The sequence below is a fragment of the Manduca sexta genome, chromosome 23 (assembly GCF_014839805.1).
Source record: "Manduca sexta isolate Smith_Timp_Sample1 chromosome 23, JHU_Msex_v1.0, whole genome shotgun sequence".
NCBI classification, from domain to species: Eukaryota; Metazoa; Arthropoda; class Insecta; order Lepidoptera; family Sphingidae; genus Manduca; species Manduca sexta.
In genome coordinates, this window is record NC_051137.1 from 4,762,886 (window position 1) to 4,790,545 (window position 27,660).

General features: G+C 31.5%; 1 protein-coding gene across 3 annotated transcripts; it reads right to left on the reverse strand.

Annotated features, from left to right (window-relative positions):
* Window positions 1-466: 466 nt before the first annotated feature.
* On the reverse strand, window positions 467-27,353 carry LOC115443695 (alpha-tocopherol transfer protein-like). 3 transcript variants are annotated; one of them, XM_030169207.2, is made up of 7 exons: window positions 27,114-27,353; window positions 6,054-6,233; window positions 4,503-4,597; window positions 3,208-3,361; window positions 1,974-2,167; window positions 1,502-1,763; window positions 467-987 (listed from the first exon to the last, which is right to left on the reverse strand). In XM_030169207.2, the coding sequence occupies exons 1-7, from the start codon at window positions 27,163-27,165 to the stop codon at window positions 956-958; spliced, it is 969 nt and encodes a 322-aa protein (XP_030025067.1). In that variant the 5' UTR covers window positions 27,166-27,353; the 3' UTR covers window positions 467-955. The 3 variants fall into 3 exon arrangements, with proteins under 3 accessions (XP_030025067.1, XP_030025069.1, XP_030025070.1); XM_030169209.2 differs by lacking the exon at window positions 27,114-27,353 and adding an exon at window positions 9,005-9,170; XM_030169210.2 differs by lacking the exon at window positions 27,114-27,353 and adding an exon at window positions 6,315-6,333.
* Window positions 27,354-27,660: the final 307 nt, after the last annotated feature.

A 27,660-nucleotide genomic window follows, 5' to 3' on the forward strand; every position in this document is an offset into this window, starting at 1 on the left:
GGTGCTTAAATAGCTGTCAAAAACATTTAAGAGGCAAGATGGCGGGTTTTGACTTACAGCTGATCGAGTAAATTTGTGTTTAACTAAGCATAACTTTTCGATTTTTTTATAAGTAAGACTGATAGTCATAAGATACATTAAATGCCACATTAATGAAGGCATCTAATATCACAAGTTAAGATTATAAAAAATATAATGAGTGTTATTTAAGACCAATTTATACGAAGGGCATGGCAAAGTAGTAGTTTCTTTATTGAAAGCGTTGTTAAGGTAATAATATCGGTCTCTTAGGCGCAATTTATATTATTTATAGATAATTTATGACAGTAATTTTAATATTATAGAAATTGGTAGGTAACTGTTACATGTCCATAGTATCTACGCAATTTCTGTATTTTCAGACTTGAACAATGTATTTGATATAAGGATATCACAGCCAAACTATTACATATTATATATTTCACGATTTTATACATAAAGTGGTTTAATGTTTAGATTTTTATGTACCTATTGTATGAAAGACAAAGGCGATTCTAGAATCTTTACATAATATACAAATAACCTAAAAGTAAAACAACAGGCTACTGTGGAAATTATTCCGTAACATTATAAATGATTATGGTTCGAACTTCTAAGGAGAAATAAATACAGGCAAATTGTTTCTAACTGTAATTTCTTTAAGTAAAAATAACAGGATAGAAACTGAAAGCACGTGGCAAATGATATTTTGAGATATTCGATGACATTTTGAGATGATCGAAGGCCAAAGTTGTTTCACTTAAAAATATTTTATCACAAATAATTCAGCTTTTCAATTTTTCTTAAACAGATTTATAATATTTTGTACGTTTATACCTACTTTTCTTATTTTATATATATTATATACCTAACCTATTTATTATCTACCAATATCACATTGTTTAGTAAATTTATCTCAAACCATTTCTTTGTATCATCACTTCTTCTTGTATCCATAAGAGTTGATAGCTGTAACAAAATTAATTCCAATAAATAAATTTCCTACCTTTACAAATAATATTTTCAATTAGGCAGAAAAATATACATTCGTAAAACATAACATAGTCAAAGAAGTCAAGAGGATTATAAACTAACTGAACACTTATGCGAGTGTAGGTTAAAAATACTGCAGTCAACAGAAGTGGACTGGTGGAGCGTTAACAAGTAATTATAGATGGAGGAGTTATTTTTTACCACTTTATATCATATTTGTATGACCTTGAAAGGGGTAGATATCACTTTCTAATTAAGAACCAGCGTAAGGCCGTTTACAATTGCATTTCGCATAGTGAGACTGCCGAGCGAACAATTTCGCCTTCCACATAAAGTTCCTTCTTACTCAGATGTTGACATGTATCTACGCACTGACAATTCTTCGAACTGAGACTATTAGTGGTTATAAATTTCAATCATCATCAGGTGATCTATGTATTTATAAGAGTACTGATGGATAATTAATAATTGACTATTGATGGATACTTACCCATAAATTCCCGATCACACATGAGCAGCAGTTCCAACCACTGCGCTCCCGTCACGCTAGGGATGGTCAGAGTCCCACCGTAAGATTCCGGCAGGCATTTCGGACTGATGTGTTTATGCAGTAAATCTCGATCGTTGCCCATAAATATGATGCGGGAACGGAGCTTCTCCTTCAAGAACGGCTTGAAGATTTGGAACACCATATTGAATATGTAGGGCTGGTTGATAATATACAACCCTTTTATTCGGAGCGGTATGCATTCCTGGAAAAAGCAAAGTTTATTAAATGCTGATGGTAAGTGCAGGGGAAAGAATGTCCAATGAAGTCAATAATTATCTCTTGAACTCTCAAATTATTTACGTAATCAATAATATGACAAAAGAGTCATTAATTAAAACAAAGCCATATGTAAAGCAAAATAGTCCTACATATAAAGGGCTTAAGTATTGGCCTGTTACTGCAATATACTAACCTGTAACCAATCAACGATTCTCTTAGCGAAAGGCGGCGTGAACTGCATGACCTGCTGCATGGCCAGGCCATCCATGTCGAAAATGACCACGGCGCCGCAGATCTGCGTCTCCGGCTCCAACATGGCCGCCTCCAGAAACAGCACGCAGCCTTTGAACACTTCGTCCAGGGAGCATTTGTTGTGTTTCCATTTTTCTGAAAAAAGAATGTATGTTGGAGATAATAAATAAATTCAAGTAATTGACAAGACAAGATCGCTCGTTTCATAGCAAGCAACATGCCTATTTATAAATAGTAGGATCATTCCAGGAGTTTTACAATGTTAAAAGCCTGTTTCTCAAATTTCAGGCAATCTATTATTTTACAGTTATCATATTAAACGGCCAATGCCAATTTTATTCCTTTTTGTATATTTTTTTTAAACAAAGATTAGAGCCTGACTCTTGTATTTGGCCGGCTTATACTTTATATAACGAGTAGTATTTACTCAGAATGTGTGACCCAGGCCTTAGTCTCCTAAACATTGCAATGCAGGTTGACGTTGTATGTAACTATGACGCTTGTTCTGTAAAGTTCACAGTGTAATAGAGTAACGCACAGTGCGTCTGCAATATTGCTGTAATTATAATTTGCACATTTTTCCATATCACGGTTCGATAACTATTTTTATCTAAAAATAACTACAAAATATATGTATTATTTCAATGTATGTTATCTTGGCACCGGATGAGCGTAATGTTAATGTACAGTAAATTATACAAAAACACTAGTTCCGTGTTCCGAGGGCAGTAAGGTCTGATGTATATCTATGAATTAACATGCTCTATGTCTCTAATTAACTGTAGAAAATAAAGTTTTTCATACTTTTTTATACGTTTAATGTTACGAATTTAATATCTTTAATCTTTATTACATGTATGGGAAGATTTGCATTATAATGGACAAAGAACATAATAAAACGATAAACATAACGAAACGATATCTTTTGTAACGTGTATTAAAATACAACTAAAAATCCTTAAACTATATAATATGTACTTAACAAATACGAACAAAATTCTACACACGTTTCGCAATGAAATAATAGTAGCAAATACTGAGATATTAAGTACACACTTGTTTTTACTGTTACGCTTGAAGAACTATGATAGCAGGTCTGATGGCGTTGGACTTCCCCACCATTAGGCAAGGAAAATACGTGTTTATGTTTTTGTGTACAAGGAAATAAAACTTACTGCCTAATTCTAGGACGAGTACCCGCCGGCCGTACTGGTCGCGGGTTGGCAACACCGTCAACACATTCTGGTTGAATACATTAGTTTCCTTGCTAGGTATTAATCCATCGTAGTGTTTGTGGTGTTTCACTTTGAACCCGTAGTACCGTTTAATCTGTAAACATGAAGAAAGATTTTGAGTTTAATATTGAAGTAGAAAATGAATTAAATAAACATTTGGAGTACTTTGAATTATAATGTCACTGGTGGCCACGGGCCTTCTATACTAATGAAAAGGCTTGTTTCTTAATTTACCACACTAGTCTAATGCGAGTTGGTAGACATCACAGACCTTCGATATTTTTATCGAGAACTTCTCAGGAATGCAGGTTTTCGCTAAAGTATATTGTCTTTAAAGCAAGCGATAATTTGGAAAGAATAAATCCCTAAATGTGTGTACATAATTTTAGAGCAGTTAGAGGTCCGTGCCCTTGCGTTTTGTACCTGTGTTCCATTCCCAACTAGGCTATCGGCGCTTTAATAGTTACGTACTATGAATTGGGTTTAATGAAATTAGACATTTTATATAAATTACTTATTATCACTTAATTACAAATTAACCTCAATTCAAAACACTACGTTTTAGAATTGGAAACCCGATAAACTGAATTTGCATAGTGTGCACATTTTGGTAAAAAGTGCCCATTGCAAAAAAGTTGTCTGGGAGAGATCAGTTCTTGCGATAAGACCGACCAATAGGATTTATTTTTTTTATTACTGAATGTAGAGACCGGTAAGCCGTTTACCTGATGGTAAGTGTCACGACCACCATCACACCGCAACAACTTGCGAACTTTGAATTACTAAATACGGCATGGTATTGAAATGTACTCGTGACCTGACTTAGATTTGACATTAGATGTCAAATCTCATAATCCTCATAACATCATAAGATTGGCTAGAATGTTTTTTTATACGTGTACGGTAGAGTGAGCCCACTGCACCTGATGGTAAGTGGAGTGGCGTCCAATAGAATGTCGACTGACGAGGGATGATTACCCCTCGGCAGTCGACACAATTATACCAGCGCGTGGTATACATACCTAGTCGAATTCACGCGTACGAGTCCTAACTTTTAAAAGTAAAGAGTGATTTAATATCTATTCTCAATTATATTTGTAGAAACCAGGACGTTGTCTATGTGCTAAATTTCATCCAATTGCGTCATCCGGTTTCACTTATGTCAAACATTCTAAGAAAACATAAAAACAAACCAGCAATTATAGTTACAATAATTATTAATTAATAATACCCACCAAATCATAAGAGCTCTCTGGATAAAACTTGCAAGGTCTTAGGAATCTAATCATCCATGCTTCGCTGTCTAGAGGAACACGAAGATCTTTATCCTCTGTAAAAGATAAACAATGTTAGCTTCGGTTTCGTATAAGTGTGCCACTTAATTAATCTTGAAAATTACAAACAAGAAACCTTGAGTTATATTTTTTGAAAATATTTAGGCTTCGAAAGATGTAAAAACATTTGAAGACGGCATAGTATAAATATGGCAATAGTCGTAACATTAACAATGTATACATGTGAAAATTCTTGTTGTAAATATATGGAAACTTAAATTCTAAACTCTGTATAATTGGGTAGGTATTCTTTGTATACAGTATAATATATAATTTTACCGTATTTCTATTAAAATAGCTGATGACCAAAAAGACTTCTTTTTATAGAGCATCATCGTCAAGTACATGCTTGGAGAGAGTGATTTCGAAGAATTTATTACCATTATGTAAAACACAAAACTTAAGTAATTGATAGGGTTTTTTCTTTATCATTTGTGGCTCGTTAACCATGAAAAACTCAAATCTAGTGTTCTAGTTAATCAGGTGACCTCATTCATCCTATAACCGCTAAGTCACTCTTGAAGCTACATAGTACTGGCGAATATCAAGGTGGTCTTATGATTTGTAGTAAAAGTTTCTATCAATAAAATTATATATTTGAGCAAAACTTTATATTCTGGATTATTTTTTAGCCTAGCCCCTTTGATATGCCAAGTCCGCAACAATGCAACGAAATATATTTTTCACTTATTATTGTTATCCTAAAGGAAAGAAGTAATATAATTTTGCCTAATATGCATCACTTTATGTTTTATATGCAACGACCGGAGAAAATTGCCATAATATGCAAATGCATATATTACGGTATAATAATGCATGTATTAGCTCTATGTATGGAACCAGTTTCCATTACTGATTTGTTAGAGGGTAGAATGTATTACAATTTTTGGTATCTAGAAAATGTTTTGATAATAATAACAATGACTGACTATGACATTAATTTATATAAAATACGTTCTGCCACAAAATGATTTATGTGTAGTTCCACTTATAAGTGGAATAAAATGTTGTATAACACTGCTCGTTGTTCCTATTTCTTACTACGGATAGATATGATTTCATTTGGTTGATGCATGAGCCAACACTAAATATTACGGACGTCGATGGCTCATTTATTTTCAGCTATTCCGGTGATGTTCGATCGTAGCGTTATAATGGTGCTATTTAGCCTTGTACAGTAAATTTAAATACTAATAAAAATATTGAAGTGCTTAACGACCACAAAAAGGATCAAATAGAAGCGTAAAAAAAAGATTAGATCTCTAAACAATTCCACACGCTCTTGGAAAATTTTAGACACTACACAATGGTGTTTTATTATTGTTTAATTGATTTGTAGCTTTTTTTATATTTGAAAGAAAAACAACATTAATATTTGTTAACAACTATAAAATATAATGAAAGTTATTTGCTATTTTATTATAATCAGGTTGCTAGTTAGGTCACACATACCTTGAAGTAGCCTTCTTAACTCTTCAATGGCTGGTTTGACCACTTCTGGAGTCTCTCTGAGTTCCGTCCTGGCTATCTCCCGAACCGACTCTCGTGGCTCGTCCAGCTCGAACTGTAGAAGGAAGTCGCCAAGCTGCACTCCTGGTAACTTCTCCAGATCCGTGAGCATGTGTTGTGAAACTGGAAAGACGTATACCATTAGTTTTTCGACGTACAACAAAAATTATCTAATTATAAACATCTTTTTATGTTAGGGCTTACAAAGCGAGTTCGACTCCGGTTCCCCGTTTAGTGCTATTTTAGACTATAAATATCAGCATATTTTTGTACAGTATTTATTCAATGATTGGCAGACAATAGATTGTTTGAGTGTAGAGTGTGTGTACTCTGACATCACTCTGGTGTTCAATTAACAAAAGAATGACGCTAGATAAAAACCGCACAAGTGGAAGTTGGACTCGTGCACCCTGGGTTCTGTACTAAATTTCCGTACATATTTACGGTTTTCAAATATTGCAAATTTACATATTTTGTAAGACTTTGCTCTTTACCAAATTTAATGATTGTAGGTCAAAGGGAAGTATTCTACAGGCTTTGATTTCCTTGTGAAATCGCAATATGTGCGAGATAAACAGTTATATCATTTGATCGCGTTGGTTTAATTGATTGACTTTTTCACAACTTAAAGAAAATGTACATTCAAGCATATTTTGATATAATTTTCAATTTGATACTTCTACGCGTTCCTAAGAAAAAGAGTCTTGAGAGATAGACGGGCGGACTGACGAACAACAAACTGATCCTAAGTATAAGAGTTTCTTTTGAGGTTCGGAACCCTAAAAAGTGTAACCGAGGTCCGTGTATTAATTAAATGTTACAAACGTTTTTGTACTTGTAAAAACTGGATAGATATTTTAAAACTTTTTTATCGTCAATATTAAAGAATCATTCATCTGATGATATTTTCGTACAGTGCAAAAACGAAAAGCTTATTTCATTTACGTCAATAGAGTTGCCAGCATACAAAGCAACTGGATTTATTTTTAGTCTGGCTGATTATAAAATTATTTATAAGAAAATAATATTATTTGAAAAAAAAAATGTGGCATATAATTTTTAGTAAGCACTTAAGTTGGAGCTAGGTGTTGCTCGCGGCTTCCTCTGTGTGAAAGGCGTTACCCGCAATAAAATTCTTACTGCATAAGTAATTACCAATTTTTTCTAGATAAAAAGTAAACTATAATATATCACCATGACAAACATGTACGTAAAATTTCCTTTAAAACTAGTTTAAAACTTGATGGTCCGTCGATAGATATTGTTTTATCATGAGAGAAATAATATAAGTTGAAAGAAAAATCAATGATCTAAGTTTCGACTCACCTCGATTCGACTTCTTAGGTTATTGAGAATTTAAATATAAGTACTTATGTACCATCATGTTGGTACACCAAAAAAACAAATTGTTGTTTTATTTGTACTTCGTAAATAGTCATGGAAAAATAAGGATTTTAATCAACAGCTATATGCTAATTGAAGTTATTATTTTGATATAATAAAGGTTCATGTTGTGGATGTCAAAGAAATTACGTTAATTATAAATCGCTGCAAACAACTTTGTTATAAAATTACTGCAGGTAAAGTCATGATTTACTCACAGTCGAGGAAGTAATATTTGAGTATTACATAGACGGAAAAAATATAAGGATTATTTTTATTTGCAGTTAGTAATAAAGGAACTAATAAATACGTCTAGTTTCGTGAATCAATGCTTTTTCCTAAGAATAATGTTCACCTAAGCAGTAGTAAATTACCCGGAAATGATCTTTCGTAAATACAATGCAAACAATAATTACTGATGCGTTAATAGCAATTTGATTACTTAGGTTCATCTTTAAGCTAATTCGTAAACAACTATAAAAAAATCATTGTGCGATATTTACTACAAATATATTAATAACCGATTTAAAAGCAATAATAATAATATTGTATGCGATATATTATTATTTCTTAAAGAATATTATAGCGTGAAAAGATTTCTAGGTACTATTTGAATGGCTTAAAAAATCTAACATTGAAATGATCGATAAAACAAAATTAATAAACTTGTTGGATAAACAAAAACAATGACTGTACGTGTCATATTCACGATAATAAAATGGGCGAATGGCACAGTTGGCACTATAATAAATAACAAAATTGCTATGGCTGACATTTTTGAGTTAATTACTAATAATACTCCTTCACTCTATAACAATTTGTAGAATATTTTACGATTAAAATTTCATTGGCATGTATTACAATAACGACTTAACACAAATTGTTTAGGTTTGTATTTTCAATATATACCTCCCAACTTGTTAGTTTACTAACTTTGATGACTAACGCGTATGCAATTTTGTACGTTAATTCAAAGCATTTCGTTTACTTTATGCGTTTTTTTGGCCATAAATCAACATTATATTTATCGTTCCATACTTATAAAGTCACTACGATGCGTTAAATAGACTTTGTACTCTTTGTAAGGTACCCACAGGTTAGGTTTTTTAGCAAAATGTTTGTAGATGCCTAATCCATAGGGCGTTTTAGGCGATTTAGGAAGATTTACTTTGGCAGACCTAAGACCACTTCTTACCATTTATCATCGTTAGTAGTTGGCAATCCTACCTAGTTAGATAACATACTATACGAGCTACTTGGTATCATATAATATTTGATTATGCATAACCCATATGAATTTGAATGTGTGAAAACAATATGATCTACCTAATAGGATAAGATTTGACGAAGCAACATGATCGGATGAACTAGCATATAAATTTAAATATATAAGCAATAAAACAGGGTTAACGGCCTTTCGAACATCAGTTACGATGACTCATAAAGCACATTTTGTTACTTAAATAAGTCGTTGAATATAATTAATAATTTAGAAATCTAAAAACACTTACGTTTCCCCATAATTTATATTTTTAGTTGAAAAATGTCCTAGTTTTGTTACAAGACCACCGAGTGAACACACGCACAGTTCAAACACAACTGGCTTCATGAGTCGATAGCAATAATTTATAAAATAATGTTTTACCTACATCGTTATAGACTAAAATGTACAATATGAATTTCGGTGGTTGGTATTTGTAATTCTCACATCAAATATGAGTCTTATTGTACTTTGGTCATAATTATGCCAAAAGTAAGGTTTTGACCTGGCAAATATTTAATTTTGCGAAGAGGGCAATCTTCTTAAGTTTTTATGATAAATATTTATTCTGGTCAGAACCAATCGGAGAGGATTTTTCAAACAAAACACTTGAATTGTAATTGCGTAGGAAGTGAGTAGTCACAACAATATTAAAAAGTGGATTTAAATAAGAATATTTTAGTACCTAATAATACATGTCTAATAAAGTAAGTGGCATATTGTTATTTACTTTGATGTAATAAAAATATTTTTATTATTTCTAAGACTTTTTTGCAATTTCTCCCGCATAAATGGTCTTGTCAAAAATTAAAGTGTTATAATTTTTTACACTATATGGCTCGTAAACGTGTTACTGGGTGACCTCATATTAAATGATAACCCATTCCTTAAGTCACTTAATACCACAAAAATCACTGCACCAGGAATGTGGAATCAAGGGACTTCTTTTTTCTGCAATCAACATTACGCTCGTTGTTTGAATTTGCGTTGTAAAAAACCTTTCGTATGACAAACCTTCTGCGCATTGAGTGATTATTTAGTGAATATTATACTTTAGTACTAAGACTTAAAGTTATGTATGTAAGCTTTAATAAGGTGATTTCAATATTATTCATAATATACGTAGTTCTTGTTCTAGCTATTTGCTGTATTTTTCCATATAGATAATTACAAGCTATAATGATTCCGGTGCTTCAAATAAGTTTTTATCGAACCTACATCCAATTTTGGGTTAATGTATTATACCAATTATTATTATATGGACGTGGCTTTAGAAATACAAAGTCAGAATATTTTTTGTAAGTCTGTGCTCCGTACCAGATGTGACAATCCCAGATTACTTAGCTACAATTAGTAATGATTTTCTGTCGATCTTTTTTAGCTGATATCTGCATTATCAGAACCCTACATGCAGATTTTAAATCAGAGTTACTAGACATTTTATAATTTTTTAAACTATCTATTACTTACACTCATATTCACAAACAGTGCTACGACGACGTAGAGTGCACCGGAACGCATAGTATCGGTAATTTAATTGTTTTCTTTGGTTTCGTTAAACTTTGTTTATCTGACAGTCAACTGAAGTAAAGTTGTTTCTCAATATTACTCGATCTCAGCGTCCCTATGCCTATGCACTACGTAGGCTGTCCCGCCGAAAAATCAAACTAAACCGAAAGGTATCTAATATAATAATTCCAATTAAATTCAAATATGGCACTTACAAACGTTTTCTAAATAAAAATAAAAGTACTTGAGCAGTTTAAGGTTTTATATTCAAAATATAATAACCATGCTATCTACAATTAGAAGAAAATGACCTCAAAATAAAAATAATATTATAATCTTGATTATAATCAGGTCTACTACTTTTAATGCCATCTAGTGTCGAATAGCAAAACTAATTTTAAAGAACAGTTTGAGATGTAACTTTTTACCATAGATGGAGTCACTATGCTTACACTGTTTCATAGAACATGCAAAAATAACAAAGAGTAATAATTGTTATAATGCTTATACAATAATGATTTATTATCTGCTATAAACGTAACACGAAATTAATCGGTGTTAAGTTAGTTACTTAATGTATGTAATGTGCAGTATAGGTTGTTTGGTTATTGTTATTTTCTAACTTACTAATGTGATTTTAACTACGTAATTATGATATGTATTTGATAATTCTTTATGGTTATTAGAAATCAAATATACATTGGTTACTTAAGTTTAGTGTAGTATAGTTGATGTTATATATAAGTAAAAAATGCAACAATTTATACCATATAAGATAATATTTTTGTTGATTTTTTAAAATTTAATTGCACCAGCTGGCATTCGAATATTTACTAACATAGTAACATATGTTACCGGTTTGGTTATCACACGGAACGTCGACAGGTGAGCGTTTAACATTTTATATTGCTTATGCCCTAGTTTAGTAAAGGTGGTAGAAATTAGGTCAATGTTATTATGGGTCGCGAGTCAGTTCACTAAGTGGTCCAACATTATACTTTTATCACTTTTATTGAACGTTAACTATGTATTAGTTAACAATAGTATTGTAATCTAAATAAAAATATTTTGCAGATTTTATAGATGGATCGCTCTGTGACCACGAAAGCTGCAGGCTTCGAAACGTCGGGAGAAAATTATAACATAAAAACCGCGATAAAATCCGCATAATTATTTTATTTTAATGTTTAACTTTGACATAAACATAAGAAATCATTATAATAATATAGTAACTTTATTAGTAATTGTTATTTTTTTCTGCGTATTGCGTATCTTTTCATGTTACCTACCATTACTTCTTTAAACAGTGTTTCAAATGGTTTATTAATTGTTATGAAAAATAAAAACAAAAGTATCTAGTTATACCTGTTATGTCAGAATGCCTAAAGCTGGATGCTTGCACAGAGTTACAGACCGTGAACTGATTGACGTAATGCATCTTGTGACACCAGTAAATTAATTTGAACATCCAATTTCATAATATTATGAAATCAATACAAAACAAACTTAAATGATTTGTAGGAACTAGGAATTGATATTATATTTATATTGCAATTGAAACCAAATGAATAAATAGTAAATCTATATAATATATAAAAATGAATCCCTATTTCCCTTAGTAACGCCATCACGCGTGAACGGCTGGACCGATTTCACATTTTTTTTGTTGTGTTTGTTATTTTCAGGAGAAGGTTCTTATGAAAGAAAAAAATCCAAAAATTAAGCGAAAAAGTAGAAACTTCAAGAAAACTTAACGACAATATTAATTTTACATAACTGTCAGTGGTTTAAAATAACTGTCATCGATCGACAGAATGCGCGCGTGCATACATAATTAAGACAGGACGTCTAGTCTGTCGGGTCAGCTATTTACGTTATAATATCAGTGGTGAATGAAGGTAGACTAGGCTTTATCAGTTACGATTAATTTGATTGAAACCTTTTTTCTCCGATTTTAAAAGGAGTTATTTATTCGTCGTATTTATTTATTTGTAGGCCAGAGTAAGGATTAATGCAGAACGAGGACCTATTTATGTCAGACTAGGTGATTAATTTTTTTTTTAAATATAAGTAATGAAACATTTTTACAAGTATTCGCGTTTATAATATAATATATATAGTACTTATTATATTGAGAAAAGACAATAATATATCGTGAAGAATAAAAGAAAACATCACTAAAAGATACGCAGCATTTTTGTGTGGTCTATATATACCCACGTAAACACTGTGTCATTTTGTCCTTAAATATGTGAAACAGAGATTTTTTCTTTCTAGTATTATAAGCTATTTAGTCATCTACAGTATGGTATTGGGCCACCAACGAACAATGCATCTCATCACCTTCAACACGTTCAGACGTATCATAATTTCTTTACGACCAATGACGTGAAAGGCTACAAATTGAGCTACAATTATAATAGCAATTATGCACTGCCATAATAGATACTAGCACATGTTTGGGAGAGTGCCAAAAATGTCAGGTTAATGCACGATTACACGTGGCGACACTGCGTATAGGAATGATTTAAATTAATAGCTCATTGTATTTAGTTAGAAATAAATCTTATCGTCAATCATTGTTGAGTCACTGAATCAAATTCTGAATTCGAACGGTCTAATGTATATGTCTTATGTCAGGGATATAAGTAAGTAATCGTTTTTAACTAGTAAAATATTTTCAACAACAATACAGTGCCTAATAATGTCATAATTTTTTTGGAGATACAGATCTATAATGAAGTTCTTTATTTTTTTTGGTCAGCTATATAATACCTCTCTTACATTGATAAGCTTATATAATTATCCATTAAAACATATTGGCTTCATATTAGATATAGCACGGCTAAATTGTAAACATCATGACGTATTATTGCATTGCGACGCATAGGTTACTGGCGAAAACCTTTTAGTGTGCGATATTACATCGAAGTACTTCATCATCGACTCATGTTGTATCGTTTGTACTCGGGCAATGACCGCCACTGATTGATAGCAGGCCGTTATCTCTGAATACAAATGATCAACCAAATAACTATTCAATTTTCATTATTTACGAGGTTAAATCTTACACTGATGCGTGCAGTATGTCCTTCATTAACCATTGGCCTAAAACAACGGAATTCATTATGCAAACGGTAATTTGTTAAATACTTGATTCTATTATATTTACAATATATTGTATTTATTTTTATAAAGATTATTAATTTTATAAAATGCCTGGAGAAATAAAGCAGTTTGTTTTATTTGGGTTCTTTTATACTTATGAGACCCATAAGGCGTATGCTATGTAATATATTTAGAGTACTTATAGCTCGTTCTATTGTGTAAATAAATGGTAATGAATCATTGAGACGTGTTTTCCACTTTTATATTTGCAGAGTACGGGGTTTGGACTCATTGGTTAGGCGTGTCATCAAACTAATTTTAGTTTTCTAATCTGCGTTATGTTATTTAAACTATAATATATGGCGATGAGAAGGCTGTGATTCCAGATAACATAACCCTCCAATTTTGACTTCGGACTCCTGCATGTTTCATCAGTATATTTTGTTATAATAAGCATATTTACTTTATCCTTGTTATGAAGGTGCGCTAATGGGCTTTTTTAAATTTTATTTATATTTGTTGTTTTGTAGGATTGATGTTTCCTAAAGAACTTGATATTGAAGTTTATGTACACAGTTCATATACAAACAAAGACCAATAATTTAATCTTATGCTATAAGTATATTAAAAACAATTTTGATAATGTAAAAACGTTTTTTTATTGAGACGACAATAGTGTTTCAATTCAAATAGGACGTACAATTAGTTTACTATTTTATTACAATTACGGCCGCAATGCTATCTCCCCACGCGATTTATTCATTCTTGGACATGTTCATATTTTTATGGACCGGGAGCCGCCTACGCTTCCACTTAATATGTAGTTAATATTATGTTTATGCTCGCGCCGCTCACTGCTCACGTCAACGTTCTTTTTCGAAATAAATGAATAACACTAAGTGCAATGTTCCAGATAAAAAAGAGTTTATATTATTAGCTTATGTAAATATAGAAATAGTTTTCCTATTGGTAGGAATATTTATTAATATCACCCAAAATTATAGTATTTTTTTGTTTAAAAATGTAGATGTTTATCTAAGGCCATTAATCGTAGAAAAAATTATTATGGTAATGATTTATTTATTGCAAACATAATATTGTTATCATATTTAACAGTGCGACACACATGGCTTGTGGGCAGATGTGTCATTCACTTGATAACCGACATAAGTAAATGTAGTTTACAAACACAATAATGTAATAAAGTTAAATGTTTAATAGACACTGTTTTAATCGTCTTGTACAATAAGTAGGCTTTTTATTGATTTTAACAGCAGATAAAATTAAACAGAGGCAAGCAACTCTAACGGTACTTATTTTTTTTCTAAGATGACCTGATTCTTAGCCGGACTTTCATTTCATTTGGAACATGATCGGCTGAGTTCATAACGTAAGTTACAACAATATTTTTTTAACATCGTATTTAAACGTAATTATTTTGGCAAGACTTCGTCTGTTTTTCCTCACGCGACAGGATAATAACGTCGATAATTTTATATTACTTTCTTACTTAAATTATAATTCCGAATGTTTGTGAAAATGTTTGGAAGTGTGTTAGGAGTAAACACAAAAACCGCTGAACAGATTTGGATTTTGAGAAGTTCGGCATATACATTGTGTCCTAGAATATAAAGGCTATTTTCCGACCGTGAAAAATATTTGGTTTTTGTAAACTGATTTTAAAAATGGCGCTGCCATTTTTATGTGGCTTTATGGATCGCTATAGCAATTTAAAGAGACAGACATTTCATTGGGCGAAGTTGCAATATTTGCCTAGTTCATTAGAATTTAGAAGTATGTGGTTAAAAGCTTATTAGTCTTTCATAGACATTCTATTTACATCAATGTATTACTTGTATCCTTGTTTAGGTTTATAACGTTAACTTTTTATAAATAATATCACTAAAGCTTGTGTCAACTGAATAGTTAAAGTTGAATGTTTGTCAAAAAGGTATGTTTACTAATAAACTTCATAAATAAAATGTCTAAACCTAATAACTAATGTATACTAATATAAGTATATACGAGCTCCATTACCTATGGTCTATCAATCACATACGTTATCTACTTCGAATAACAATAAACGTTATTCCATAACAAAAGACGTGAGAGACGTGATGTTACTCATTATAGGAATAGTCATCGCGCTGTTGTTATCGTTTATGTAGATAAAAGGTATCTGAGTTTGGAAATTTCGGAAAAAGTAGAGGAAATTGTGATAAGACTACTAAAATAAAATTACAAATACTATTGTGTTAAATAATGTGATTTTATTTTTTATTATCTATAATTCGGTGGTGGGCCAGAGTAGACCTACTGTCGGCGCCACACACAGAAAAATATTTGAACAAAGACTTTCCCACACATTAGAACACAGTTACAGACACTGACCAAATTAAATTTTTTATGGCTTTTACTTTTAGGTTCTCCTTCAAGCAATTCAATAATTTTGAACGCTTTGAGGTGTGGTCGAAAAACCGATACCGAATGGCAAATACGCAAACATTTAAACAAACTTTGCATCAATACGCAAATACCCGTGCCACACATGAGTTCAAACAGGTGTTCAAATAAGTTTTCAAATATTTTTGCTATGTGTGGCGCCGGCATACCACCAGCCAGATGAGAAGACATCATCAAAGTCCAAGACAAAGTGTAGATGGTATATAAGGCCGGAGAGAATCGAGTGATAAAGAAAAGCCTACTTCCAGCAGATGTAGATAAAGGGTGGAATGAGGTTGATGATAAACTCTTGTTGGATAAGCTACGCGCCATAATTCGTTGTAACACATAATGAACTGTGTTACAACGAAAAGAATTAAGTAATCACTATATTAATTCCAATGTTTTTATAGACATTAAAGCCGGTTAAAGATCAAGAATTAAGCTATGGAAGTTTAGTCTACTTATGCTATAGCTGTAATATTTTGTTATACATGTGTGCAGGTCGCAAACTATGTATACTAAGCTATGCGCTATATATAATTTTAACAGTTATACGAATTATTCAAACTTAGCTCTATTTTGGTCTGCAACTCTTATAATCATTTCTCACAGTTTGAAACAATAATAGGCCTTATTATCATGGGTTGTGCAAGTGATATCAATCTAAAATTACGTATACAAAACCACGGTATAGTGTGTTAAAGTACGTATTAAACCGCAGGATAAATTTAGTAATATATGAGAAGTAATGAACGCTGTAAAAGTGATCGCTCACTCGCCTGTCTATTTGTCAAGGACGCCGGTTACCAATTACAATGTTATTAATAAGAAGTTTTGTAATCTAAGTTGCAAAATAAAGTTGGTTTGTAACCTTGTGTATGGGTTTTTAACAGCAAGTTTTTAGGTCATTGCTTTTAAATATTTTTTAACCGAATTTTGGATATCTATTTGGAATACGATCAACATGTGCTTCTGTAATAGCAAGTTAATATTAAACGACAGTCTTTTAGAATAAGCATTTCAGAATCAAATAGTTTCTGAAATTACCCACATATTAACTAATAAAAAACTTTTTTTAATATTTATTATAGACATTCGAGTTGATCATAGATTAAGCTGTAAAACATTAAATTCTGTACGTACTCTTTTAATGAGCTTCATGATATTCTCTACAAAGATGGATATTTAAAGTTGTCATAAAAAGTAACATTTCAAGGTGTAACAGATGCGATCTTGTAAGGTACATTATGAAGATGCGCTATGAATTTCTTCATCAGTATCCTAGTTTCGAAAACACATTGGCAAAGACAGGAATGTAGAACGCAAATGGATCTCTAATGCCTTTTAGATTTGTTCTGAAAGGTGTTTCATAATTCTTTATTTATGGAGAAATATTAATACCTTTTGAAAATTTACTTATCTCAGAGTAATGCTAGTCTATACAGTACAGATAAACAAGAAAATCGAAAAAATGTTTTGACTTTTATACTGACTATCTGAGGCCTTTGTATTTGTATTTATAGCTCATATAAAACATGTAGAATGTGGCACAACGCTTTTGACAGTCCGAAACGAGATTTTTATCGGTTTTATATTATCTTTCAATCGTAGGTATAATATCACGTGCTCAATATTATCAGTATCAGCTGTTTCTCTAAAATGCATGCTTTACAATTAGTAAGCCTATGACGCATTTCAAATAAGATACTTTCATGCCTATTTGAGCTAACATTCCTCGCGCATGCTAGTGTGCAGCCAAGATGGCACGCTATTCGAAGTTTCAAGTTTGTTTACATCGACTTCTATACGTGTCTTGTATACGAAGTAACCTATGAGTCTAGCTTAGGTAATAAATAACCCTATTGTTTAGTTTAAAAATCGTTTGTTCATCTTCTATGAGTAATGTAACGGATCAAAATTTTCATATAGATATATTTCCAGGATATAGTATAGCAAGAATGTATGTCGTCTTTAATTTGCTGCTCGAAATTATACATCACAGATCTACTTATTACAATAATGTTAAAAATGAGCCAATGTAATACATGGCTGAAAAATATGATATTTGAAACGTTCATTGCGCCATGGTATGTCAAAACTGCGTAACCGGTTGCATTTAAGACAATGTTCTAAATTCACATCCCATAGACTAAAAATTTGCACTTTATGATTTCACTCTTTGTCTGAGTTGCAGAGTGTTGACGAAATTGTTATTAATTATCCTTGACTTGAAAATTGCTGGTCTCTAGTTAAGTCATAATAAAACTAGCAATTTTGCTCAGTACATTGTTAAGATTTTTAATTGCTGCACCTTTGTCTTCCTAGATATTTATGTTATTTTCTTACTTAGGCTTAAAATGTTAATCTCATTAATTATAATCAAGTAGGTAAGTAATGTCAGCGTCGTAGGCAGCGATTATTAACTTTTATTTCTAGTAATTATAACTTTGTATTGTATTTAAAAGTTTATGATATATAACTTATTTGATACATATCCATATATGTATTGTTCGCTAAAGGGTAATACTGAAGTCTGATTAACGGGATCATGAGAAATTATCGCCTGACCAAACCGATTCACCTTCACATGAATTGTAAAGATGCATTATCATATGGCGTGTCATTGACCCCTCGGTGTTTCGTTATGTGAAAGTAAATGTTTCGACTCCACGCAACTGCTGTATTAAAGACCGGGTGCAAATGACATTGGTACCCAATCAATATGGTAATGATCATTCTTGTCAATTCATGGTCCGGTTGGCGTCAAATTATGTCATGAGATTTTTTATTAGTTTGTTATAACATTTTTCCACTATAAGTCCCTAAATCATTGTATGTTTCCAGGGTCATCTACATATTTAAAAAATAAGATAAAAAAACATTATTTGCCATCAAATTACCGTGATAAAAGGAAGACTGTGTGTTAATACAGGACATGGTCTACGCGTGTTTCAAATTTCATCCAAATCCGTTCAATTAATTGTTTCTGCGTTTATTTCTAACAAACCTATAAATACCCAAACATTTTTCACAACCTTCCGTATGTATGTTTATAAGAGTAAAAAGTAAAGACTCAATTAAAAGTTTTTATTTTGGTAAAAATAAATTTGACGTAAAAACCGAAGGTTCTCGTAGTCGTTCTAAAATCCTGTTTGAAATATCCACTTAAATAACCGTTCCTATTGTTTTTAAATAATTAAACCTACGTATTATGTTTTTATATCTACATAATATGTTCCTTATTACAAATAGCAAATTTCACACGTATAATTAGCATATTTTAGCGTCTCGTTTTATATTCCGTATTATGACATGAATATTTTGCTAATCAAGTATTTTGTAAACAACATGGTCCTTGGCCTCATTTCTCCGATGTTTGGTTATATCTTATATAATGTTACTTAACTTGCGGTCGATGCAAGACCATGCTCCAGTAGGCATATGACCTTTATTCGAAGGTAAACGACACTGTAACGGTTTTAAGCTTGAAGCCAATGGTATTTTTGGTATCGATATTTTTTTATAATTTTAATACGGTTTGAACTACGATGAGAAGGCGGATAAGGCTGAATGATATTTTTTTAAAAGAGTGGATAATATATGCAATTGAATTCAAAAGAAGCTTGGTAACACCTAGCTTCTTTTGAATTCTATATTCTATTGAATTATAGGTAAGTGTTTATTACACAGATAACTCTATATTCATAGTATTTTTGCATGTAACTAATATAAGTAATTCCATTTTCCACAATAAAGTTTCGTTTTATAAACAATTATTTTAATTCACCAAATAAAGAATATGGAGTACATTAAAGCAATACATTGGCTTTTGAGCACTTACGGTCCCATAAAGCATATTCATTGTTCAAAATGTTTCCAAAATTAAATGTATAAAAATGTCAATGCTAGCACCAGCGTGAATGCCCTGAGAAAAAAATAAGTAATTCTAATTCAAGTTTTTTATTTTAATTAAAGACATTTATGTAGTATATGTTTTTCTATCTTACTTAATGAAAAAACTGACACGGAACTTATCTATTTTTAAAATTTCACATTAATGAAGATTTATAAATGTCATCGATAAATGTTATTAAGCGATGGAGTAAATTTTGTTTATTTTTGTATATAATACATAGTTGTACATCATAAAAAATAAATGGAATCCAATCACCGCCAATTACAGTCTTGGAATATGACAAAAAGGATTTTTAATTGCGTTCGCAAACGCTTTTTAAGAGATGAGAAAATTGTTCAACGACATCTACATTCATTGTTGTAATATGAATGTAATATAATTGCATAGGTCCATTATAATTTTAATTAAATTATTATAGTTAATTACTTTGTAACAATAAATTCTCATTTGTAGGTATTTATATGGCGCTTTTAAATGGGTTTTAGATGCGAACAAGTTGCAAAGTTATAAATAAATAGGCTTCACTCAATTCAGTTATTTTATTTATAAAGATAAAAATAATAACATGAGGTCAGGGGGGCCTATTCCGTCTACAGGGGCATATCCGTCTTTTTGCAATTACGGGCGTTCTAATCGAAGGGCACTTTTGATGATGGTATAGGTAAACAGCTGATTTTCGTCACTCTAACCTATACGGTTATTAAAGCTGTCTTTCAAATAGAACGACCGTAATCGCGAAAAGATGGATTCGCTCCTGTAGACGGAATAGGGCCCGCTGACTTTGTAAGTGTCATGATTATAGCCTAACAAATAATATGTTCTTTTGTAAATTTCTATTTTGAATTGAACCCTTCAGAGTAAATAATCGTTAAAATAACGGGTTTCAATAAATCATTGCTTAACTGCTATAAGACTAGTTAAAAACAAACTTGAATTAAGTTATAACGTTTATTATGTCAATCAAATTGGGTAGGATTGTTGCTAAAAGATTCTAAACACCTATTATACATTGACAGCGTGAAGGGTTATAAATGCGTTGCCGATATAAATCAACTTTTCTTTACAGTGATTGAGTATTCAGAGAAGGTACCTATATCTTGCTTGAGTCGACCTTTTCAAGTTCTATTTGCCGCTTACATGGCTACCGGTTTGAAAAACCTGTTCAATTAACAATGAGCATCAGGTTGGTTGAAACCTTCTTATGTTGTGTTGGAGTTACTGATCCTACCAATATTATATTGACCCCACGCAAACCAATTCATTGTCTAATGTATTTTTATGAACACTTCAAATTTGATTAGGCTTTAATATGATTAGTCTGATAACATGAGCTTGAGACAATAAGGTTTTGATGGGAATTTTGATCATGTGTACAATTTATTACAATTGTTAGATTAATCACACGCTATTTGCAAAATAATGGATGTAACTTATTTAGCAATTAACAAAGATAATGATAACGTGTAAAAAAAGTAACAACGTTTTGATGGATGTAGGATAAGTACAAAGCAGTGTTCTACAGATCCCTACGTGGACACACAAACTTGGACGTGATTTTTGATGCATTCGTTATCATTTTGCGAACTCGACATTATCTCGACGCGCGATAAAACAATGCTGGGAAGCGAATCTCGACATCCGTGATGCATGCGTCAGCTGAGTAGATCGTAAAAAACATATAAAACACGTTTACATCTATTGTTTGAATAATTTGTATAATATATTTAGAAAAAAAAAAACAGAATTCCATCTTAATGATTATGTAGATTATAGTCATAAAACAGAGATGAAGTTTAGATTGTAATTAATATTTTGGATTCCTTTGATTTCCTTTTATAGTATATTTGACTGTTATGCCGACGTTGAACTCGATCCGTATTTCTATCGGTCCAAATAAAGGGATTCTCGATCGCTCGATTGATTGATGCTTGATCGCTGCATCCAGAGAACAAACCTAAATAAGACATTTGTATTAATGTCAAACAAATTTTATTACGATTGAAATTATATTTTAAAGGTATAGATTTTCCATTGGCACAATCTCAAGACTCAAAATTATCCTAATTGAGACACTTTCGTACATTACGGGTAAACCACGAATACTTATATGTCTGTTTTGTTCGGACTGGTTTAAACTGAATCAACACAAAGATTCGGACCATTTATTGAAATTAGCCGTTGTAATGCACAAATATTTTGTGCTAGAAAATATTGTAATACGTTATTGTCGTAAGTTGCCAGAACTACATATCTGTTTAGATTATTTGTGTCAACATTCGTTTATTGATTTGATTCATTTGAAGATGTGTTAAAAATAACACGGGGTGATATAATATGTAGATATCAATATGGTGTGAATTTATTTAAGACATTCGTAATGGTTAGCGACGTGCTGTTATATAAATTTGTTTACAGAAAGAAATTGAATATGCTTATTTAAAGAGTAAGATATGAACCTAATTATGTGTTAATAAATTAATGTAGTAACTACCTGTTTTTATTTTCCAAAGAATTTAATTGGATAACAAAAGTTAAGAGGAAAGTAATTACATTAAAACTGACCTATAAATGCACTTTGGATTGTTATGTTGTAACTCCAAAATACCCTCTATTGCAACTTATCTTACTCTTCCTCATTTGCACAATTACATTGTTAAAACTCGGTGCTCCAGTGGCCTGTGTATTCTTAAAGAACATTAAGCAAAACTTACTTGCATTAAAAACGTATATTATATGCGGTACTGTTAAAAAAAAAAATCAAGTGTGTTTTAAGACAATGTTATTGTGCTTTTATAATATGAACGGAAACAATGGGGCATATACACAATAACGGCTTAACAATACAGAAATCCTTGTAAACTTTTAAAAAAAATACATGCGTGTGGTATGATTAGTCATAATGAATGTTGCTGCGTATCGTCCTGATACCGAAGAATTCGTGAAGTAAACGTCTTTTAGTGTATTACAAAGTAGCAGTTAGTAATATATGAAAAGGTTTAATTCTATCTCAAATTTCATCCAAACCCATTCAGTGGTTTCTGCATTTACTTCTAACAAACATAGGTACCTACAGGCTCTCTTCACTGCGGTTCGTATTTATTAGCAAGAATTAAGTTTCGGTCATGAATTATAATTATGTATGGTAATAAAACATTAAGCAAATATCGTCATGGCAATATTTTTTTTACTTAATTCATCAATCTAATTTGACTTACAAAATACACTTACTGCTGATGATGCAATTTCATGGTGATTTCTTTATAATTAATCCTTCCCTATTAAGTTTTTTTTTCTCACTACATAATTAGTACGAGTAGTACTAATTGTTTCATTAAGGCATAAAAAATAATATTTAAATAATTATACTTAGATCATGGGTTCAGGTCAAGTCTTAGAAGATGTAAGATTGCATATAATATTTCCAGTGAATAGTTTTCAGACTGATATTGAAATAAAACAACTTTAGGGAATTTATCGCGGTTTTATAATAAAAAAAACTGCGTTTAAATCCGTAAAATTATTTTATTTCAATGTCTAACATTCGCGTAAACATAATAAATCATTTTTCAGACTGATATTTTTACATTAACTATGTAATATTTTTTATTACGAGATGGTACCTATTATATAAGATTTTGCCAGTTATAACCATCGGTTATAATTACGTTTAACGTGAAATATAATTTATGCCCTCTTTCAGAATATTGTACAAAATAAAATACTAATAATATGAATGCAAAAGTTTGTTAAGTTGTTTATTTGTAAGAAGTAAACATAAACTCCAAAACAGGTTTGGATGCAATTTGGAATGCGGATACAAGTCCTCGATTAGCATATTTTTCAATAATCCAAAGTACGTAGTAAAAATTTTATTCGGGAAAAGAGCTATCCCAAGGTTGTGACGTTTGCGACTCTCCTCCGAGCGAACGGACTTAATCATTCTTTCCATACTTTTAGGGCACCTGAGTTACGGAATAAATAATGCAAAGTATTACGAATGATTTAATTCAAAAATCTAATTTAGGGCTTTTTGAAAATGTTCAACTACAAAATATTCCTTAATAAATTATTTATTTAATATTGTTTGTTGGTTGCGAAATAAAATACCGTGTACTTTAGGAGGAGATTCCCGGAAAGTCAATCTTAGTGGGATTTTCATCATGAAATTTATGAAACAATAATTATTAATAAAAAAAAACAAAGACATATTATAGAAATATGATGTTTTTTTTTTGTTTGTAAATTTTTAATAGATAGCTTCTAAAACTGTTAGCGTGACCTTTTGCTGGCGCCGGGCGGGAGCTCATTAATATTATGTAAAGTCAAAGCAAAGTGGATTACAGTATTTTATTACGTTATAATGATTTTCGTAAAGTGTATACATTAATATATTGGGTAAAAATTTGGCAATGTTACCAAATTTGTGTAAATGAAGGTTAATTTAGAGAATGTCTTCTTATAAGCAGATTCAAAAGAGAAATGATGTAATGATCATAATATTATATAGATTTAGTTTTAAAAAAGGCAATTTTCGAACTGGCTTTAAATAATGGATAACCTAGTTTTTAGCTAAGTATCCTAACGAATATTTAACCAAAATATTAAGTGGTTTGAGTTTAAAATAGTTATCGCTTATTGTATCCTTACCAATACAAGTATTGTTTAAATTTCATAATCAACTTTTTGTAACAATGGTGACAAAAGTAACCTTGTAGAATCGTATGAAAGTGCGGAAGCGCGCGCAAGGTACTTTCCTGGTGAGGTCTTCGATATATATAATACTTACTCTTATTAAAATATTTTTTCCTTACCTATAATTTGGTTCCTTAAATAAAACAGACAAACACGTCGTTGTCTGGAAATTATATTTATAATATCTATATTATATATACTTGACACGGTTATAAGTTTTCATCGTAAATATGATGACATCTCTATGATTCGGTTAAGGCAGTCAAGGTTAGAATAAATTACCGAAATTGTTTAAAAAAGACGTAATAGATACGATCTGCAAAATAGGTAAAGGATTGGCCTCCTGCCCGAACAGACAAGTATCAAGACCAACATTGTTGCAACTACATCGGGTTTTGTTGGCAATATACAATAAGTACCTACGTATATGTATTTTGGATCATAATATTGTTGTTAAAATCTGTCCTGTGGCTCATGCTGTTAAGTAGGTATGTGATCAAGTTATGTTGAGTTGTTGTTGTGTTTCTCAATCTGGGATCTTTGTGGCGAGCGTGATACTCTGATCACGAATGAGAAATTAAGAACTTATTTTTTCATTTTACTTGGCTGTACTCACAATCATTGTGTAATATTAAAGTTATGGGGAACATTTAGACAAATTACAGTCATCCTATTTTCCTAACGGCCTATTTAAATGTATCAAGTTTTTAGATCTTCATTAGATGTGATAAGCCTAGCCTTCGGTCTTTCCTAGAATGCCAATGAAGAGATACATTACTGTGATGGACGTGATGTGAGTTTGATGTCTCGTAGAAGTACGTAATAAACGTACTAGATTAAATATCTTGTGCGTAATAGATATGTTTTCAGAAAGTAAAAGTAGACGGAGTTTTTCTATTCCGAACTTTAGGTAATGATGCAAATTGTGCAATGTTCATATTTTATACCAAAATGTTACTTTGTATACAGAAGACATTTACAAGTTTTCGATATAGTTCACGATGAGATTATACCAATGCACAAAACGTTTACAATTGATAAATAACGCATTTGAAATAGTTTTTTTATTAATATTTTCAAAAAATAAAGACCGGCATAAGTAATTTTAACGTAGGTGTTTTAATGTGTGCAGTAGCACAATCGGTACAATTGAGTAAGTTAAGTATATTTGAATAGCCGTATGATTGTAGTTCCTATTGCAATGAGACAGTCTGTGAATCATCATTCAATAACAATACGCCAGTGCGCTGGCATTGGCCTTTGTACAGCGGCGGTTTATTGATTCAATACTATGATTTCTTCGGAATATTTAGTTTATTGTAATAAATTATATAATCATATTGCCTCGATATTTCCATTTCTGTAGTTGTATATGACGAGGTATTAATAGTCCAACAATATAATATATTGTGAATAAAATTTAAATAATGTGTCTGCATCAATGACCAGTATTACTGAAATTGTTAAACATACGTATGTAAATAAAATACTTATTTAAAATTTCATCAGTTAAATAAATTAAAAGTTGAATCTGCTAACAATGGCTGTATATTATATTTGCACATTTCATTCAGAATAATGCATATTTGTGCAATTTACATTTTTCTGAATGAAATGTAGAATCGAGACTGAATACAATATTTTATGAATAAAACATATTAAGTATATAGTTTAAAAACTATTCGAATGCGTGACGTGCTTTGAGAAGGTGCTTCTTATACTTGACACGTTTTTTTTGTAGACACTTATTATTTACTTTTTTTTGTAGACACTTTACTTGCTTCGTGCGCGTGAATTTTTTTTCCGGGATAAATATTTTCTCGATATAAAAAGTAGTCTATAGCACTAAGAAGTAATGAAGCTTCTTATCAGTGAAAACTTTGCAAAATCAGTTTAGCAGTTCCTAAGATAAGCGCCTTTATACAAACAAACGAACTCTTCAGCTTTGTATAATAGATTTTCTCGAGTTAATGAGAAACTTGCGATTGTAATTGTCTAGTAATAATGCTTATTAACCGCGGCGGAATGATTAACCTTTCAACCGTTGGTTGGATTTAAAAAAAAATCTGTATTTACTTCTTATTTGTTCAAAGGTTGCCACTGAGAATGTTAAGTTTGACCTGGTGATTCCGTTTTGGACGATCGTCCGTTTATTACTTTAAAAAGGAAAGTTAATTTATTACAGCGTTATAAGGGTTACATTATGATTGATTAGTCATAGTTCACACATACGTATTTTAATTCTAAGGGTTTCGATTTTTCTATTACGAGATACCAATCGTTAAAGGCTAGTGACACGAATAAATACACTTCGCTATTACACGTATAAACATATTCTACAAGAGGTCTCCCCGTGACAAATGAGTATCAATACTACAAACCACTTCAGCAGCTTAAACTACCAGGAATGATGGTAGACACGAAGTATTGCTGGGCCCACATTAACGTCTAATATCATATTAGCAACAACCGAGACGAAGCGTGGGTATAGCTACGACTTAACACTTTCATTTATTATTTTAACTTAATAAAAACGCAATATTTTTAGAATTCGTTTACTTATTGTGATAATGGACATTAGATGTTAACCTTTAAGTATGTGGTGATAGAAAAAATATTTCTGTATATGGATTGAGATCCCTTGTTATACCAATAGAAACGAAGTATAATTCAATAAAAAAATACTTACTCTCGGGTGTAACATCTCGCAGCACGATTCTTGTTTCCGCTTCCGCCGGCATTGTTGACACAGCAAACAAGATCGATATACACCAACAAAGAGTTTTATTGCGTATAAAGTATTTGTATTTGGAACAAATTTTATGTCATGATATTAAAACGGTGTGAGCATAATAGTTTTTGTGAAACGGAACGTGCAACCACTGCTACCGTCGGATTGAAACTGATTGAAGCGTTCGACGCTGCGGGCTTGCGCTGTGCCTTGCGTAGACACTATCGCAATAAAGTTTTGGCTCGTTGGATGCATTACGTCAAGCGATTACATTTTAATTTAGATCATCTAGTTGCACAAAGTCATCGTTTTGGCCAGATGATTTATTTTAATTGACCGTGTTGATCGGCAATGTTGCATATTTTTTTTATTAATGTTACAAGCGTTTTTAATCGTTAATACGTAATCTATGGTTGTACGATTTAGTTTTGTCATAGTTGGTTTTTACTCCTTAGTGTTGGTATCATAACAAAGGAATTTCCTTCTGAAGTCATAGGTACAATAA